The sequence below is a fragment of the Ostrea edulis genome, chromosome 6, assembly GCF_947568905.1.
Source record: "Ostrea edulis chromosome 6, xbOstEdul1.1, whole genome shotgun sequence".
In the NCBI taxonomy this organism is placed as follows: domain Eukaryota; kingdom Metazoa; phylum Mollusca; class Bivalvia; order Ostreida; family Ostreidae; genus Ostrea; species Ostrea edulis.
The window spans coordinates 41,427,759-41,446,404 of record NC_079169.1 but is presented as its reverse complement, the minus strand read 5'-3'; the positions used below and the strand labels follow the sequence as shown (position 1 = coordinate 41,446,404).

The 18,646-nt window shown below is 37.6% G+C and overlaps 3 protein-coding genes across 4 annotated transcripts; 1 reads left to right on the top strand and 2 right to left on the bottom strand.

Annotated features, from left to right (window-relative positions):
- The first annotated feature begins 1,367 nt into the window (after positions 1–1,367).
- Positions 1,368–14,664, top strand: LOC125683149 (uncharacterized). Of its 2 annotated transcripts, XM_056139592.1 has the most exons (4): positions 1,368–10,497; positions 11,028–11,198; positions 13,971–14,069; positions 14,169–14,664. In XM_056139592.1, the coding sequence occupies exon 1, from the start codon at positions 3,135–3,137 to the stop codon at positions 6,444–6,446; it is 3,312 nt and encodes a 1,103-aa protein (XP_055995567.1). In that variant the 5' UTR covers positions 1,368–3,134; the 3' UTR covers positions 6,447–10,497; positions 11,028–11,198; positions 13,971–14,069; positions 14,169–14,664. The 2 variants fall into 2 exon arrangements, with proteins under 2 accessions (XP_055995567.1, XP_055995565.1); XM_056139590.1 differs by having other exon boundaries at positions 1,368–11,198.
- Positions 8,205–18,621, bottom strand: LOC130046772 (protein FAM133B-like). The gene is given in 4 exon segments (XM_056139598.1): positions 8,205–9,444; positions 9,446–10,078; positions 10,080–10,351; positions 18,453–18,621. Coding segments are annotated over 4 exon segments (1,170 nt in total). The 5' UTR covers positions 18,607–18,621; the 3' UTR covers positions 8,205–9,333.
- On the bottom strand, positions 11,789–17,740 carry LOC125683152 (uncharacterized). The gene is given in 7 exon segments (XM_056139593.1): positions 11,789–14,022; positions 14,687–14,829; positions 14,952–15,181; positions 15,261–15,369; positions 15,458–15,604; positions 15,689–16,580; positions 16,583–17,740. Coding segments are annotated over 7 exon segments (1,986 nt in total). The 5' UTR covers positions 17,036–17,740; the 3' UTR covers positions 11,789–14,010.
- Positions 18,622–18,646: the final 25 nt, after the last annotated feature.

Here is an 18,646-nt window from a genome sequence, read left to right as displayed (position 1 = left end):
ACATCTTCGTTAGTGCTATTGATACTAAATTAAAACTAAATGGATCCTTAAAAAGAGCAGATAGTCCTTTACCGAAATTGTAATTTTATTGATCACAGGGGTAGGGTTTTGGTACCAGAGTGGGACCAAAATGGTCGGTTTTTAAATGTGTGAACAATAGAACATTTTTAACTTCTTGATACATGTATTTACCATTCCAATTCCTTTCAAATTCGGTATGAAGAATCTTTGGGACAATTGGGGACATAAATTGTAAATTTTAGGACTCCTGCACCCCTGGGGCCTTAGGGGCATAGCAAAAACTGCCCAATATTGACCAATTTTCAAAAATCTTTACAACTGCACATTTGTAAGAAAATCTAAATGCAGTGATGTCGAGCCTTACAAAATTGTAAATAATTTCATGATCCCCAGGGTAGAGGTTTAGACCCCAGAGTTGTGACCAAACTTGGTATATAGTGTTTATGTGCAAAACTTTTAAATAACGTTTTCTTTAGTGCTATTGATACTAGTAAATGGATATTTAGAAAGAACAAGTATTCTTATGAAAATTGTAATTTTGATGATTCCAGAGGTAGGGATTTTGGTATCGGTGCGGCCAAAATGGTGTTGTTATTAAATGTGTGAAAAATAGGTTTTAACTTCTTCTTGATAACTTACCATTCCAATTCCTTTAAAATTTGGTATGAAGCATCTTTAGGACAAGGAGGACATCAATTGTAAATTTCAGGACTCCTAGCTGCACTCCTTGGGCCGTAGGGGTGGGAAAAAACTTATAACGCATCTTGTTTTATACTGTTGTTGAATATTAGAATTGATCTTGCTTTCAGAACAGGAATTTTTTTTCTAGATTTTTAGCCCTTGGGACTAGTGGTACTTTAAACTAGTACTCGGGTGACTGAGAAGGCCTCTTGTTGATTTCTCAAACTGCATGGCTATTCATCACCAGTATGACTGTGTATCATCTAAATGGCCAATTTTCATCAACATCGCTGTGGAACATCTTTTTGGAAACATAAATGTGAATTCCATGGTCTCTACTCCTTTTAGGCCTTTAAAAATAGTACAATCTTTAAGAATTGTCTTCATTCCTGGACATCTGGTAAACGAACTAGACAATGAGCATGAAAACCACAACCAAAAGTAAAATTCATGATTCCTGGGTTAGAGTTTCAGGACATATACTTATAAAGTTCATAGACATTTTGGACGTAGTGTACGTATGTTTATATGTGGAATTGTACATGTATTCACTAATAGGTGTGGACTTCGATCTACATAAGAAATAAGGGTAATTTTACATGTGCTATATGCATGCAAGCTGATTAACTTTATGAATAAACAAAGAAGATGACGTCTTGTCACTTTCTATCAAAAATTACTTTAAAAAAAACGTACAAACCCTCTAGAAGCATATTATGATTCACAAATTAATTGTATTATGCCCCTGCAAATGAAATTAAAGGGGTATACTGGACATAATTTGTCCAGAGTATATCTTTAACAACTGTGAACATTTGAATAATGAAGTTGTGCACATAATGAACAAGTGCGTAAATTTTGATAGAAACAACCTTTTCACCACTGTAATTTTTCCTATGGGAGAAATATTTCTTTTTGACCATTGGGTTATTTCTTTCTGGATAGCTGTAAGCCTGTTATCAAAATTAAGCTTTTCCATGTTCTTAAGGTTTAATGCCCAAAACTGTGAATGGTCCTGTTGTCCATTGTAATCCAGTATCACTACAAAAAGACATCATTGACGAGATAAATGCAGCCAAGGAAGATAGCAGATACTCTTGTTTGTTGGCTTATTTCGATAGCTCTACGGGTGTGATTCCTATAGTGAGAAAGCTTCCGTTCAGCCTCCAGGAAAAGTGAACAAATGTAGCGGTGAAATACATGAAGGATCATTGTGTATCATTCCCACCTTTTACAGTCTTCGCAGACTTTATTCGGGAGCAGAGTCGCACAAAGAACAACCCATCATTCACTTACTTAATGGAATCTAAAATAGACAGTCAACAGCATGGCAAACGTGTACGTAAAAGGAATTTGCATGTTTCTTCCAAGAAAACGGATATATCTCGGGCGGAGGAAGACAAAGAGGAAAGAAAATATCCCTTGCACAATACATTTCACTCCCTTAATAAATGCAAGGGCTTCGCGATGAAATCCTTGGAAGAAAGAAGGAAGTTCTTAAAGGACATTTGTTTTAGATGTTGTGAATCACGATCACATAAACAAAGAGACTGTTCAGTCCCTGTGAAGTACATCTCATCCCACAGCACTCCATTGTCATTCCGCAAAAAAAACCCGATTAGAACGAAGGCGCCATCATGGCGGGGAGAAGCATGACTCTAAGGAAACTTCAGGTGTGAAAGTTGCTTGCACTAAAATTTGTGGAAGGAACTTTGGTGGCAAGTCTTGTGCTAAAACCTTACTTGTTTGAGTATTCCCAAAAGGACAACCCCAGCGTGCAAAACTGATGTATGCAGTCATCAATGATCAATCGAACCGTTCTCTTGTCAGTCCCGAGTTCTTTGAGCTGTTTAACATACAGAGTGACTCTACTTCATAAAATTAATGCTCTCATCATGTGGTGGAACTATTCAGACATCGGGAAGGAAAGCAGAAGGTTTTGTTGTTGAGTCATACGACAGTAGCTGTAAGATGAATCTACCGACTTTGATCGAATGCAGTCAGGTTCCAAATGTACGCGATGAGATTCCCACACAGGACATTGCGTTGCATTACAGCCATCTTCGTGATGTAGCAAGATTCATTCCTCCACTCGATCATGATGCGGACATTATTTTGCTCCTGGGAAGAGACATTATCCAGGCTCACCATGTCCTTGATCAACGCATTGGTTATGGTAACCAACCTTACGCACAGAAACTTCATCTTGGGTGGGCCATAATAGGTGAAACTTGTTTAGGCAAGACTCATGCACCAGCAGTGGTCAACACATACAAAACCCACTTACTAGGATCTGTACAAATGAGTTCAGGATTTGTGAGGATTCTAACTGCCATTATGGTTTCAGCAACAGAAACGCAGCAACACATCTTAACAATGAAGACTTTGGCAAGAATGTTTTTCAGAGGACAAAGGACGATGAAAAACCAGGCATGTCTGTAGATGATCGTGAATTCCTTCAAATCATGCACGAAAGCCTTCAGAAGGACAACACTGGAAACTGGGTTGTCCCTCTACCCTTTCGCCAACAACGATTGAAACTTCCGAACAACAGATCACTCGCTCTTAGAAGAGCCAAAGCATTAGAGGTCAATCTTCAGAAAAATCCAAATAAGAAAGAACATTTTCTTGCATTCATGGACGGAATCTTGAAAAATGGCCATGCAGAGGTTGCACCACCAATATCAGAACAAAAAGAATGTTGGTTTCTTCCCATATTTGACATATATCACCCCAAAAAGCCTGATCAACTACGAGCTGTGTTTGACTCTTCAGCTAAATATGGAGGATTATCTTTAAATGATGTTCTTCTAACTGGGCCAGATCTTACCTATAGTCTGCTAGGAGTCTTGTTGAGATTTTGCAAGGAATCAGTCGCAATCATGGGCGACATCCAGCAGATGTTTTACTGCTTTAAGGTACGCGAGGACCATCGAAACTTCCTAAGGTTCTTTTGGTATGAAGAGAATGATCCAAACAGAACAATGATAGAATTCAGAATGACGGTTCATGTGTTCGGAAATAGCCCGTCACCGTCAATTGCCACTTATGGTCTCCGCAAGACAGCAGCAGTTGCTGAGCCAGAATTTGGGAAGGATGTAACTGATTTTGTAGAGAACAATTTCTACGTCGATGATGGTCTGTTATCTCTTCCTACTGTCCCACAAGCTATTGACCTGATGAAGAGAACACAACAAGTTCTCCAGTCACAAGGCAACTTGCGATTACATAAGATAGCCTCTAACCACAAAGACGTGCTGAACGCCTTTCCAGCAGATGATTTAGCTAAAGGTATGAAGGAACTTGAATTTGGAAAGGACTCTCTTCCGAACCAACGTAGTCTAGGACTCAACTGGAACTTGGAATCTGATGTATTTTTCTTTCAAGTCGCTACGGGAGACAAACCTTACACGAAAAGAGGAGTATTATCTACGATAAACAGCATATTCGACCCCACTGGGTTTCTTGCTCCTGTTGTGCTTGAAGGAAAGAGTCTCCTGAGACACCTGGTATGTGGCGCGGTCTACTGGGATGAAACGTTACCAGCAGAACAAATGGATGACTGGAAACGCTGGAAGGAGTCATTAGTTCATCTAGAGGATATCAAAATACCACGTACATACCTACCTGGTTCCCTGTCAAACTATAAAGAGAAATCGGTTCATATCTTCTGTGATGCGTCTGAACTTGCAATTGCCGCAGTTGGCTACCTGAAGACAACTTCTCAGAAAGATGAATGCAACGTCGGTTTCGTCATGGGAAGAGGAAAACTTGCTCCACCTCATGGACACACAATTCCGCGACTGGAATTGTGTGCAGCGGTATTGGCTGTGGAACTAGCTTGTTCCATCTCAGATCACCTTTCAATTCCGATTGATGAATTCAGTATGTATTCTGACAGTCGTGTGGTCCTTGGATACATTTATAACACATCAAGACGATTTTACACTTACGTAACCAATCGTGTGTCATTCATTCAGAAAATGACTAAACCGGTCCAGTGGTCATTTGTTCCAACGGAAAGGAATCCTGCAGATCAGGCTACTCGTGCTTTACCAGCACAAGACTTGAAAGATAGCGCTTGGATAAAAGGACCAGCTTATTTTGTAGAACAAACTCAACCCATCAATGAAACATTTGAAATCATTGACCCGGAGAACGACAAGGAAGTGAGATCAGTTGTCATCTCCAATAAAACATGTGTGACCGCTCCGTCATTGGGATCTGACAGATTCTCTAGGTTCTCAACTTGGAAGAATCTCATAGAAACTTTCTCTTTGCTGAAACACATTGCAGAATCATTCCATCGCAACAGTGATTGTGCGGGGTGGCATGTGTGTTCCAAATCCAAAACTGTTGATGCCTTTCAGCAAGCAGAGTTGATGATCATCAAGGTAGTTCAACGAGAGTTTTACTTTGAAAAATATGAATCTCTAGATCATGGCGAACCTTTACTGAAGTCAAGTACCTTACTGTCTCTTGATGTTTTCCTTGATGACGAAGGCATACTGAGAGTTGGAGGAAGGTTGAACAGGAGCAAGATTCCTCGCGATGTCAGAAACCCAGTCATCATTCCAGGCCGACATCACATCGCTCTGCTTCTTGTCAGACATTTCCATTCTCTTGCTAAACATCAGGGTAGACACATAACCTCTGGAACTATGCGAAACGCCGGGTTTTGGATCATTGGAGGCAAACGTTTGATCTCGTCTGTCATCCATAAGTGTGTTAAGTGTAGGAAACTACGTGGACAGATGGAGCACCAGAAGATGGCTGATCTGCCACCCGAACGTGTAGAGCCAAGCCCTCCGTTCACTTATGTAGGCCTTGACACTTTCGGTCCTTGGGAAGTGGTCACTCGGAGAACAAGAGGTGGAGCTGCACGTGCAAAACGTTGGGCCATACTCTTTACCTGTCTGGCAACTAGAGGTATCCATATCGAGGTGGTAGAAGACATGAGTTCATCTGCATTTATTAATGCATTGAAGCGTTTCATTGCAATCCGTGGCAAGGTTGTACAAGTTCGTTCGGATAGGGGAACAAATTTTGTGGGTGCAACAGAAGATCTCCAAATCGACACCATAAACGTGGAAGATGGACCTGTGAAGAACTTCTTGTATAACAATGGAACAACTTGGCTATTCAACCCACCACATTCCTCCCACATGGGAGGTGTGTGGGAGCGCTTGATTGGAGTAACGAGAAGGATTCTTGATGCAATGCTATCAGAGATACTCCCTGGTTCCTTGACACATGAGGTTCTTACAACATTTCTTGCAGAGGCATCTGCAATAGTGAACTCACTACCTCTCGTATCGTTATCGACCGAACCTGAAAACCCTCTACCTTTGAGTCCATCCATGATGCTTACTCAAAAACCAGCCATGAAGAGTATCAGTTTGCCAACAGTAGATGAGAAGAACATGTACCGTGCACAATGGAAACGTGTCCAACACCTCGCCGAAGTGTTCTGGAGAAGATGGAAATCACAATACCTAGACACTCTACAGAGTTATCGAAAATGGAAATACGATCGGCGTAACCTTTCAGAGGGAGATGTGGTTCTGATGAGAGACAATTCAGTTGCATGCAACTATTGGCCAATGGGTATCATCACCAAAGTCTTCCCTAGTAGTGATGGCAAGGTTAGGAAGGTAGAGGTCCGAGTAGTGTATCGTGAAGGTGGATCATCGGTGTTCACGCGTCCTGTGACCGAAGTTGTGCTTTTGTTGTCTGACGATTAGGCCAACTCTACTCTTACATGTATCTTCACATTTTATGGCTGTGACTGTGTAGTTGAAATAGCAATTTAGAAGTGATGTCAAATAACATCAGGCGAGGAGTGTGCCGTCCCGGCAAGAGTTATCTTTTGACTTCTCTTATATTGAGTTATCTCTCTTTGGATATTGTGTAGTTATGAACCGCCATATTTTTTGGTTACACGTTTTTCTGACCTCGTGTTCAATATCGCAAATTGTGGCCCATCACAGTGTAAGTAGTTGAATATTCAGTTTTATCTAGTCATAGTATTAACTGGAAAGTTTGTATTGTACATTTTGTATGTAGTAGCTTATCTAGGTGGACAATTAAGTGACCGTGCTGAATGTACGATGTACCACGTGTTTCACATATTGAACGTTTGCTATCATTTTGTAAAATGAGTAGTTATGTGATGCAAGAATTATTTTCTATGAGTTTGGTATTGTGTTCTGCACTGTAATCAAAGACAATAGTATAAATTTTGGAATTGCTAGTAAATTAGAATGTGGCCTTGTTCAAAATTTAAAACTATGGAAAACAGTTTGTGCCATAATTCATTCTTTAATTATGTTGTGTGTCTATTTATGGAACGTATGTTTGGGCATCAATTGTAATTGAACTTTTTGTATCTTTTATTGTGTTATCATAATAAATTCAACTGAAACACTTTGATCTGGTTAACTTACTGACGTTGGGGCAGTACAGTATTCATATACCCTAATATATCAAGTGCTAGAGATGTACTCACGCCAGTAACGTTCGCTTCGAATTCTTCTTCCAACAGAAAATATCACTTCTCCAATGTACCATGCACATAATTTGCTACTTCAAATGCTCCAAACAGTCGTTGATATGTTCACAATAATTTATAGTCCGGTAGACACACACAAACTCGTTAACTTGGCACCTCTCACTCAGCGTGTCCACCCGTGAACGGCGCCATTTTTGGAATTCAGTTTTGCTTTATCTTTATCACCTTGTCTTTTGGGAGAGAAAGGGTCATTGTTTCTGAGTTTACAGTGAATCCCAGAAATTCCGTTACATGTGTAGGGACTAGAACCGACTTCTTCTGATTGATTAAAACCCCCAGATTTTCTAAGAGGTAAACAGCTGTCGACTGATCTGATTGAATGCCCGAGAGAGATTGGTTCATAATCAGAATGTCGTCTAGATAAATCACCAGACGTATACCTAGATGACGTAAAATTGCAATGGAAATTTTCATTATCTTTGTAAACACACGCGGTGCTATTGCAATCCCGAATGGAAGGGAGGTAAACTCCATTATTTTGTTCCTCCAAAAAAATTTCCGATATTTTCGGAATTCCTCTGCCACATTTAATGTCAAATACGCATCCTTTAGATCTAGTTTTACTAACCAATCTCCCTCATCCATAAGATCTCTTAACAACTGTACCCCTTCCATTTTGAAATGTTCGTAAGGGAGAAAACTGTTCAAATTTCTTAGATTTATTACAGGTCTTAATTCTCCCCCCTTCTTGGGTACCAAGAATACGTTGCTGTAGAATGAATCGCTTGTGGGAGTTGTCTCCCGTACCGCATGTTTTAACACTAAACTTTCTATCTCGGAATCTATCAAAGTCTGATCCGCTGCTTTGGATTTTGAAGGAACAGGAATTCGCTTCTGATAAGGGTTTGAAATTAATGGAAGTTCTATCCCTTTGACTGATCCAAGGATCCCGTGTACGCGGGTACGTTAAGGCAGGTTATGAAAATTTTTACTGGGATAAAATCCGCGAAACAATGTGACGTCATAATTGAAATAAGTATATCACTAAGTATATATTAAATTCCGATTTTATTTTTTATTTAAGTTTTATTTATGCATAAAATAAACCATGCAGCTACCAAGATCCCACGAAATTCGAAATGCTATACTGCTGTTGTGTAATTTCTGTCTGATCGATATGAAAGTAAACTGATGACGTCATGACTATACATCGAGTGACGTTGACACATGCAAGGAATTTGTTTATGTGTGCCATGCAAATATCGACAAAATGTACAGTATTTGAAATATATGACATGGGATATATGGAATATATATGTGAAACGCTGAGAATTTATTGATATTAAGAAGGTATGTTGATATCATTCATTGACAACTTTGTTTAACGGAAAAAACATTCCATTTAGCATGTCGATCCGATTTCCTCTGTCACAGACTGAAATAAAACTGCAAAAGTAGCACATTAGCCCGCATACTTTTAGAGACTTTTTATACACCGTTTGAAAGGTCATAAACTAATGTACACGGCAATTACTGATAGAATCCTCTGTTAAGAAAACTTTTAAAGAAAACTACATAGCATCATGCAAAATGTAAAACATGAGCTAGATGGTTTCGTGTTTAAATGTTCAATAATTATTTCTTATTGAAAGTGGTAGGATTCTATCAGTAATTCTGATATACTATGAGTATTTTACCGTCATTATCGCCAGTTAGACCAATATTTGAATCTTGGGATAATGTGTTACTTTTACATTTTCTATTAAGGTACCTCCATGATCTATTTATAACAGTCATGCAATGACGTCATACGGAAGCGCATGTTTGTCATGTTGTTATGATATAAAATGTTCTCATGTAAACAACCAAAATAGTTTTTAAGAGTTAGTAGCTCCCTCTCTCTATGTAAGACATATTTTAAAACTTATGCAGTTTACGTGCATAAATGAAGCATGACCTGCCTTAACATACCCGCGTAATTACTTTCCAGTTCTGAAAGAAAAATTTCACTCGTCCCCCTACAGGCACTGATTGAGGAATTACCACCGCATTTGGGAACAGAAATTTTGATAGATTCCGATCGATCTCTGATAATTCTATCTGTTTGTGACTCACATGATTCATTGAGTGTTTGGTTTCTTGGGAGGCCCTGTATATTTTTGATTTGCTCCCTGACCCTTGTACTGTGGGTACTGTGGGTATCTCTGACTCTGATTGAACTGCCTCCTGTCTTGTCTGTCTGCGACCCCCATACTGGAGGCTTGATGAGGGTCTCTGAAGAAAAAACTGGCGGTTTCTATCAGAAAATTGTTTTGTTTGTGACCAAGATTTTTTCTCATTGCCATTAGTCAAAAGCTGTTTTAATTCTCTGTTATCTTTGGCTAATTGTTTGAGAAAACGCTTCCCAAATAAATAATTTTTACATTTTCCCAATGATTTTTTGTACTTTTTGTCGGAAAGTATATCTACTGTCTCAGGCATTGTTTTAGCTAATACTGCCTTACGCCTATCAGTATTGAAAAGGAAATGAGCATTTCCAACAAACACAATCGCCCTTTGGACGAACTGAATAACATCAGAGGGGTCCATGCCTTTGCCCGTTTTGCTTATTCGCTCTGCCTCACTCCATAAAACAGAAAGTAGCCATAAAGCATCTAGAATTCTCATCTGGGTATTCATTTTATTTTTCTCCAATTTACCGTTCCATTTTTTCCCCTTGAAATATAATTTCTTGAAAAATCTATCCAAAGACAAACCCTGAAGCTTTTTTGAACTAGGTATTGGACAATTCTTTGCAATATTTTGTCTGCTCTTTTTATTGATTCCTTTTGTTGCATACGTAGCAACAAAATTTAGTTGGTTTTTTTTTTTTAGAGATTTTTGTTTTTGACTTTGTGGTGTCAGCACATGAAAACAAATCAGAATCTGAGTCAGATTCGGAACTAGAGCTTGAGGAGCTAGAACTAGAGGAGCTGGAACTTGAACTTGAATTACGAGAGGAACTGCTTTTTTTACGTTTCTTAGAGCTCGAGCGTGTTCTATTAGAAACATCGCCAGACTTACTTTTTTCATTCCGAATTTGCTCCAACGACCACTGCCGCCGATAATCATCCTCTGTTTTGTCCGCTACAGACAGGTCCAGGCAAATCACTATATTTAGCTATATATCTATTTTTAGCTATCTAGGTATTTAAACCTATCACAAATAGCTATATCGACGTATTGTCTAATATCACGTGCGGGTTTTTTGAGCGTTGGAAGAATCACGGGAGAATCGCAACATGGTAAGATATTTTTTAATACTCTATATCGTTCCGGACCAACACAACAAATATAAACACTTATAAGAACCGCATTTGGATAATCTAGGTCGTTAAGCTTTGGTTGTCGATGTAAATCTATCGACTAAACTATCATCATGAGATGAAAACAGAAAAAACAATAGAGGAAAAGAGGTAAAAACTTACCAACCGCTTTGATAATTTCTTGGGGGAATGTCTGCTCCGGATATGAAATTCGAACTCTAACACAAAGAGTCGGAAGAGGGCGAATCTGCATCTTCCAGGACAATTTCTATGGAAGCATAGAATGCGTTAAAAATACATAATTTTATTTTGATGACAATAAAAGACATAACAAAATATTTTGGTCGCATTAAATTTTATATATATTTTATAATATAGATATTTAGAAATACATCAAGGTGCATTGTTTTCCGACAATAAACCCCATTATTTTGTTAATCGTGTGCATGGATGGGTTGTTTTTTTTTAAAGCAGTTATATAAATCGGTACATGTATTAATATTTTACAGAGCAGTGAATTGTATGAATTTGATAAAAAGAAATGCAATTACGGGAAAAACACAAAGGGACAGGAGAAGAGGGGAAAGCCAAAAAGTGGAGCGACAGGGTCAAATTATGTTGACGATGGGCATAAGAGAGCCCAATGTCTCTATCAGAGAAAAAACACTTTGTTTAAAAAAGTAAGTATACATGTATGCAGTTTCATCCTGAAATAAAAGCCTAAAAATGATTATCTATTATTATTATATTTATTATTCATGTTAATGAATACACACACACACGCACTCACCACGTACCCCCCCCCCCCCACCACCACACACACACATATATACCTTTCTCTTCTTCGTGGTTACTGTCATCCATGTCTTCTTTGAATTGGACCAAGTTCTTATAAAATTTTACCAAAATTGCCTTCTTCTCATTTTTTATTTTTGAAAATTCTGCGATTTTTTCTTCACTTGGAAGAAAGATATATTATTGAAATATTGATATACATGCATACATAGATATATACAACATTATATATATATATATATATATATATATATATATATGAATAAGTAAAACGTTTGAATTAATATATAAATGAATGAATAAATTGATATAAGTACCTGCATCATAATCCATTTCTTTTAATGCCTGCATCTCTGATTTTATTATGTCTACTATCTGCTCCTTCGTTTTATTCATGATGTTATTAAATTGTTGTCTGTCCTCATGGGTGATAAATATGGGTTCAAGACATTTTTGTTGACTTACTGTATTACTTTGGGAACAGCATTTGATAAAATCAATGAAATTTGATTTGCATTTCGATGAAAAGTTTATAAACTCCGAATCCAAACTTTCGCCCATAATGCTACATGGTGGTCTCTGGTTAAAGACCCAACTTTAAGTTAACGCCCCCAAATTTTACCTGATCAATGATAAGCCGCTGGTCAATCAAACTTTTAACAATAGAGCTTAGGTTGATTGACATTTGCAGAGACCGTGGTCTACAGCTACCTGAGAAAGATGTTTTGATAACAATCATGGCTAATGATGACCGGCAGTCTTCAGATCTCGAGGAAAGCCCCAGTATACCTGAGTTTTGATAGCATTGACTTGCACTTAGAATATTTTAATTTCTAATCGTATTTTCTCCCTCCATCTTTATACATGTATTATAGATTAAACAATCAGAAATCAAACAATAATAATAAAAAAAAAAAACACCAAACAAACACAAGTTATTGGAATATTTTCTATTAATGATTTATTGTGGCTTTATATTTATAAAAACATGAACAATTCTTTATTGGCGCAGCACATCAATATGTTTAATAGTTATATTGCCCATGCGTAAAACTGATACAGTAGTTTAAAAAAAATGCTTCTGTTTGAGATACCACATGGATTATAAATTACACAATCAGAAATCAAACAATAGTAAAAAAGCATAAATAAGTTATTGAGATATTTCTATTTATAATTTATCACGGCTTTATATTTAGAGAGAGAGAGAGAGAGAGAGAGAGAGAGTTACTGAGATATTTCTATTTATAATTTATCACGGCTTTATATTTAGAGAGAGAGAGAGAGAGAGAGTTATTGAGATATTTCTATTGATAATTTATCCCGGTTTTATATTTATAAAGAGAGAGAGAGAGAGAGAGAGAGAGAGAGAGAGAGAGAGAGAGAGAGAGTTATTGAGCTATTTATAATTGATCACGGTTTTATATTTATAAAGAGAGAGAGAGAGAAATATGTAAAACTGTAGCAATAATAAAGATAGATGAAATAATAAGGCATGGCAATAGTGTTGCATACGTATGACAATAATTACTCATTTAGTCAATGATTGAGAGTAAGGGAGAGAGAGAAAGGGGGGGGTAGACTAGCTATGTGTCGGCTTCTGTTTGGGATACCATCGTTACACAAACACTACCTCCACAGAAACCCTAAAGAGAGAGAGAGAGAGAGAGGAGGGGGTGTATACTTCGTGTCAGCTTCTGTTTGGGATGCCATCGTTACACAAACACTACGTCCACAGAAACCCTAAAGAGAGAGAGAGGAGGGGGGGGGGGTGGTGTAGACTTCGTGTCAGCTTCTGTTTGGGATACCACCATTATGCAAACACTACAGCTACAGAAACCCTACAGACGGCCCATATTGAGGGGTATCTTGATCATTCTTCATTTGGTTGTACATGTACATGTACACAGATCTACTTGGATTTATTCATTCTCTCGAAACATGGATATTTTACCTACTACACCCACGACACCGCGAACTCCCAGGACACCAGGAAGTGCCCGGAAACGCCGGGTAATATTATATTTAGGAAATTATTTATATACGATATATAACAATTTAATTAGGAGTTTTAAAAAGCAAAGGTTTAGAAATGGGCTAAACCTGTTATTTGCAATACATAAATATGACCAAGTTTGAAGGTTTACGGGAAATAGAAATGCGGTATCCATGTAGGTAGAAATTTTATTTATTCTTTTTTGTTGTTGCACAAATCAAGATACTAAGCATAATTTGTAATAACCTGAAAAATTTCCTGTGTATATCATAAAAATATACACAACAACCGATCTCTTGGCCAGGTAAATTCCAGGTAAATAACATTGACCATGGATAAGCTCCGCCCACATTCAGTGATCCGTGGAGCAACCGTACGGTGTTTTTTTTTGGGGTCTTTAAATGGTGTTGTTAAATACTCCGACTCTCTTAATCTCATCCTCCAATTCTTTATTTCATTTTCGAGATTGGTATGATATATAATATCAGCACCTTTTTCCTCATGTACTCCAAACAATGTGTAGATGTTTTCACGAATCTTTGAATAAAATGTATACATGTAATGAAAAAGTAATAAGATGCAATTGCCACATTTACATCAATTAAATTGAGAAATTCAAGAACTTTTTCCTTAAAATAAAAATAATTGACTTATCTTTCAGGTAAAAGAAATAAACACCACCACCAACGCAGAAGTCATGGTTATGATAAAACCTAAAAGTGGGAAAAGTCTTCATTGGTGCACCCCATATTTTCAAGAGGTAATTATAAAATAGAAACAGCTGTTAAATAAATGAAATAGTTTTATATAATTCATGCATTAGACATTAAAATTTATGTATTAATTCATATATTTTCAGGTCTGCGAATCCGTCAACTCTTCTTCTTCTCAAATTATCACACAGACTTCTACATCTAACACTTCTTCTGCGCCCATTCATTCTGATTCTGATAATGACTGCAATTCTCCATCTCCCTCTTCGCACAATACATGTAACTATCCATCTCCGCAACCATCTACTTCTTTTTCTTCACCACCTCCTTCTAAAAGACGGAGAACCACCACTACTGCATCAACATCGGGTCCACCAGAAAAAATAAAGTCATTCAACAAGAGCACACAGACATCCGCAATAACTGGGATTGAAAAACAGTGCAACGTGTGTCTTTCTGCCGAAGAGAACGGCTACTGGGTCGGATGTGATAATAAGTAAAAAAAAAAGTGCAACTACTGGGTACACGACAGGTGTTTGGGATTCTCTTTCAAGACCAAAGCTGGTCTGAAAAAAGTGGTCTATAAGTGTCCTGCCCATATGTGACAAAGTGAATAAAATATTAGTAAAAATGAAATTAAAATTAATGTGCTGTAATTATTCACCTTCTCTAGCTTATCTAGATTCCTGCAGGCATGGTTCCAGTGTACAAATTTCGGAGCACCTGGTGGTAGCCAACGCTTCGTCATCCTGTTCAGGGACTCAAGAATAAAATCACCACCTTCTCCTTTACTTTGATGCCCAGATTCTGCAATTATTTGAAATTAATCATACCTTTATATATATTAATATGTGTGTGCTTGTGCGTGTGTGTTAAATTAGCACCAGCTGCATTATTGTTTCGGCCCATGGGCTAACAAAATTACTTACGAGTCATGGATTCGTTCTGATTTAAGAAATGCAGAACTTCAGGAGGAGCACTAAGTCTCATGATGGAGTCCAAGACTTCTATTTGTTGGTAATTGAATTTATTTAATCCAAAATACAATGGAGCAAATTTCAACCTCCCGGCCATCATTACCATGGCGTTGTTTCTTCGTATGCCCACGCGAAAGATATATAATGCGAGGATATAAGTGAAGACTATCTCCTGGACAAACCTGTAAATAGTAATATCCATTTTAAAAAGGTTTTTATCTATATACAAATATTTTAAAGTCTACAAAGTTATAATTTAACCTGTAGTTGGAGTCAGTGACTGTGCTGCACCACTTGAAATATCCAAGGGCTGTTGGTGACCTTTCTTTAGATATGCACTCGCGAACATAAGGGGTAATTAGTTCATCTCCTGCAATAAAATGGAAAAATGTATTCATACTAATATCAAAGTATTTGTTTCTCATTACTTAAGAATGGTTCTTTTTATCTTATTATACCTGTGCCAAAAAGAAGTATTTCTACAAACTGGAAAGCTTTATGATGGTCATTGGCCTCGTGGCATGCATTGAGGGCTTTGATGGATCTATATCCCAGCATCTTGGCCAAATTCTCTCCAAATATGTCCCACACCAATTTAATGATGGCTGTAATATTTTAAAGAAATTTAAATTAGAAAACCAATTTGCAGTACTTAAATTATATACATATCTAGGGTTTTTCATGCATACCTTTGGTCATGTTGATCTCAAAATGGCCAAGACCTGGCACAATGAGGATGTCGTGAAGATCGTCTTCCCGCTGGATGACTTTGTTACCAATGAGGTAGGGAAGACCATCACATCCGACTACCGTCCATTGTCGCTCTTCTCCCGTTGTTTCTTCTTTTATGGCACGTAGAACATCCCTAACTGCTTCGTATGAGCAGGGATTCTTTGGAACAGGGTTACCCATGATGATGTTTGGTTTTCCTGTATGATTGTGTGGGACAAAGTTGTATGGGTCATCTCTAATCCTTGAAGTTCCAGTTTGTTCATCCTCTTCTCGTTTCCTTTTCCTGCCTCTAACACCTTCCTCTATACTGTCTGTTGGTCCTGTTAGTCCATCTTTGTGGTTATTGTACACTATTTTGAGACGTTCATTAATAAACTGCATGCGTAAATTTCGGAAAATGTCTGAAAATTTGTCTAAATGTTGTGGAAAGCTGGTAAGAATTGAAGAAATTTGTTTACAATGTAGCCAGTGTCTGGGTGATAGGTCCGGATTTAGCTGCAGATGTGATGGAATGGAAGGGAAGAGGTGGATAATGGTGGTGATTGCCGAAAGAATGGTTTTGTTATCATAATTTACCCGCCATCTTCGAGTCAGTACTTGGTTGTTATCGAAAAACGTGAGTAGGTCAGTATCATGACTAATAGAGACAGGATCTCCTCCCTGCTGAGATATCCACGATAGAATTGTCTGATAGCTCCCCCCTGGACCTGCTACTGCGTTGATCGTACAAACAGCCTTACTTCCAGACAAGTAATATGAAAGCAAGTTTTTACTGAAAGTGAAGGGTAATATGATGTTTGATGTCCCCAGGGAATAAATTTGTTCTAAAGCAGAATTCACTTCACTTCAGCTGCCTGCTTTTCCGACAGTTCCTTGATTTCTCTACCAGATATGCTACACAAAAAAATGGTCACTAGATAATTCCTGTCTGCTAGCCATTCTGATGTATTTAATGAACGAAGATAGTTCGTGTCTTTGTATTTAGAACACAGGCTTTTGCAGTCATCTTCAATGGCGATTTTCTCCTTCTGAATTAGAGCTCGCAGAATTTTTGTTTTCTGAATGGTGGATAACTTATCCTCGGCAATAAGCTTTAGAATATCATCCACAGCTTTGTGTACTGGGTCATCAGTTAATGAAGCTAAGCATTCATTAGCACATGTTGTGCACAAATATGTTGATTTTTCATTCAACAACGTCTTGTCTATAAGTGTTTGTATTACGCATTTCTTAAATTTTTTGTTTGCAATTTTGTATACAGCAGCGCTTTTGTCGCTGTGTGATTTGCAGCTGCATACAGGCATACCTGGAAAAAAATGTTTATTTATTATGCTAATCGTTTTTACCCCTGCATTTCAATTACCGCTGGACATTTCAATGAAACTTAAATTATCAGTTGATCAATTGACGAGAATAAACCCAGTTAACTTTTTTTAACATGAAAAACCAAGACAAAGTTTGATAGATAATTATCCTATTAAAACAGTATAACTTTGTATGGTGGGAAATTATTATATTTGAAGAAAAAGGGGATTAAACCATACATCTTGATCCATTGCTTACTAAGAGGGCTAAATCCTAATATTTTCCATTAATGCCTTCATTTAATAATACTGTAATAATAACTCTAATAGTAATACACATTTTTATTCAATGTTTCTAAGTTTCCGTAGTAAAATTTACCAAATTCACATTTTTATTCCACGTTTCTAAGTTTCCCAGACTAAAATATTCATTACGTGTTACAATTTGAGGCTTCCATACTTCAGCGATGAAAACCGGCTTTTGAAATTTAATCGCTTTAACTCTGCAACTACCGTGCATTTATCTTTTCCGCTACACAAGAGAATGGAAGAAGAATGACCCTTTAGGAGGATTTGCTATCATATTTGCGCATAAAATAAGAAGATAAATCACATTACCTCAGCAAAGTCAAGTAGGTGGTCTTCTTTCTTCAGCCTGTATCTTTTTATTTGATAAAAGTGATCAAACCCGGCACTTTTATAACACAATTTTACCACGTGAGTGAGTAGTTTTCTCAACTGTAAATAGCTGAGTGATAATATGTTTTACGGCGTGACCGTGTTTGAGGGCGAAGCAAAAAAGTTTTGGCATTAATATCTATATCCAAAACAGGATAAAAATAACCCGAAGTTATCACGAGGACAGAGCTGTATCAAAGCATCCTAATTTTGGACATTTGATCCGCCTATATATTGAACGCGGGAAATATAACGCAATCGATGTAAACAGTACATTGTGACGTCATATTCAGCGTCGTTATTTAGCAAATTTACAAACATAGTGTTTGAACCACAACAAAAAACATGGCGTTAATCGTGGAGTGATTATATATGATTAAGAAAATAAGATTTACAGGTTTTTACGGATTTTATGTAACATCTCAGAACGACGTGAACTAGGGTAGACGAGATTCAAAATGGAGGAATACATGTCCACGCGCTAATATTCGAATCGACGCCATTGGTACCAAACTTTTCAAGTTCCATAGGTATGGTTTAATTTTTCATTATTTTCCTATATTTTCCTTTTAAACATGTATATACGTGTTACCTATAGGGAGAGCTCCGCTCTCACGGCCCTTCGGGCCGTGAGAGGGCTTCGCCCTCTATTAAGTTGCGACAATTTTTTATTCATATGGTTTCCTGCTTTGCCAAAATAGGTATATATAGCTATTTGTGATAGGTTTAAATACCTAGATAGCTAAAAATAGATGAGAGTCCTCCGACTCATCTACCTTATTATAATCACTCTCCTCCGCCTCTGCGGGTGAGCTTTCTTGTTCTTCATTACTTTCATGATGTGCCGGCGTAGCCTGTCCAGGGCCCGGCGAACGTAGTTGGGCATTGGCCATTCGAACACTAAAAACACGTGTTCTCTCTAAGCGAGCTGAA

Coding starts and splice junctions, on each gene's coding strand:
- LOC125683149 (XM_056139592.1), top strand. CDS start 3,135: ATGTCTGTAGATGATCGTGAATTCCTTCAAATCATGCACGAAAGCCTT.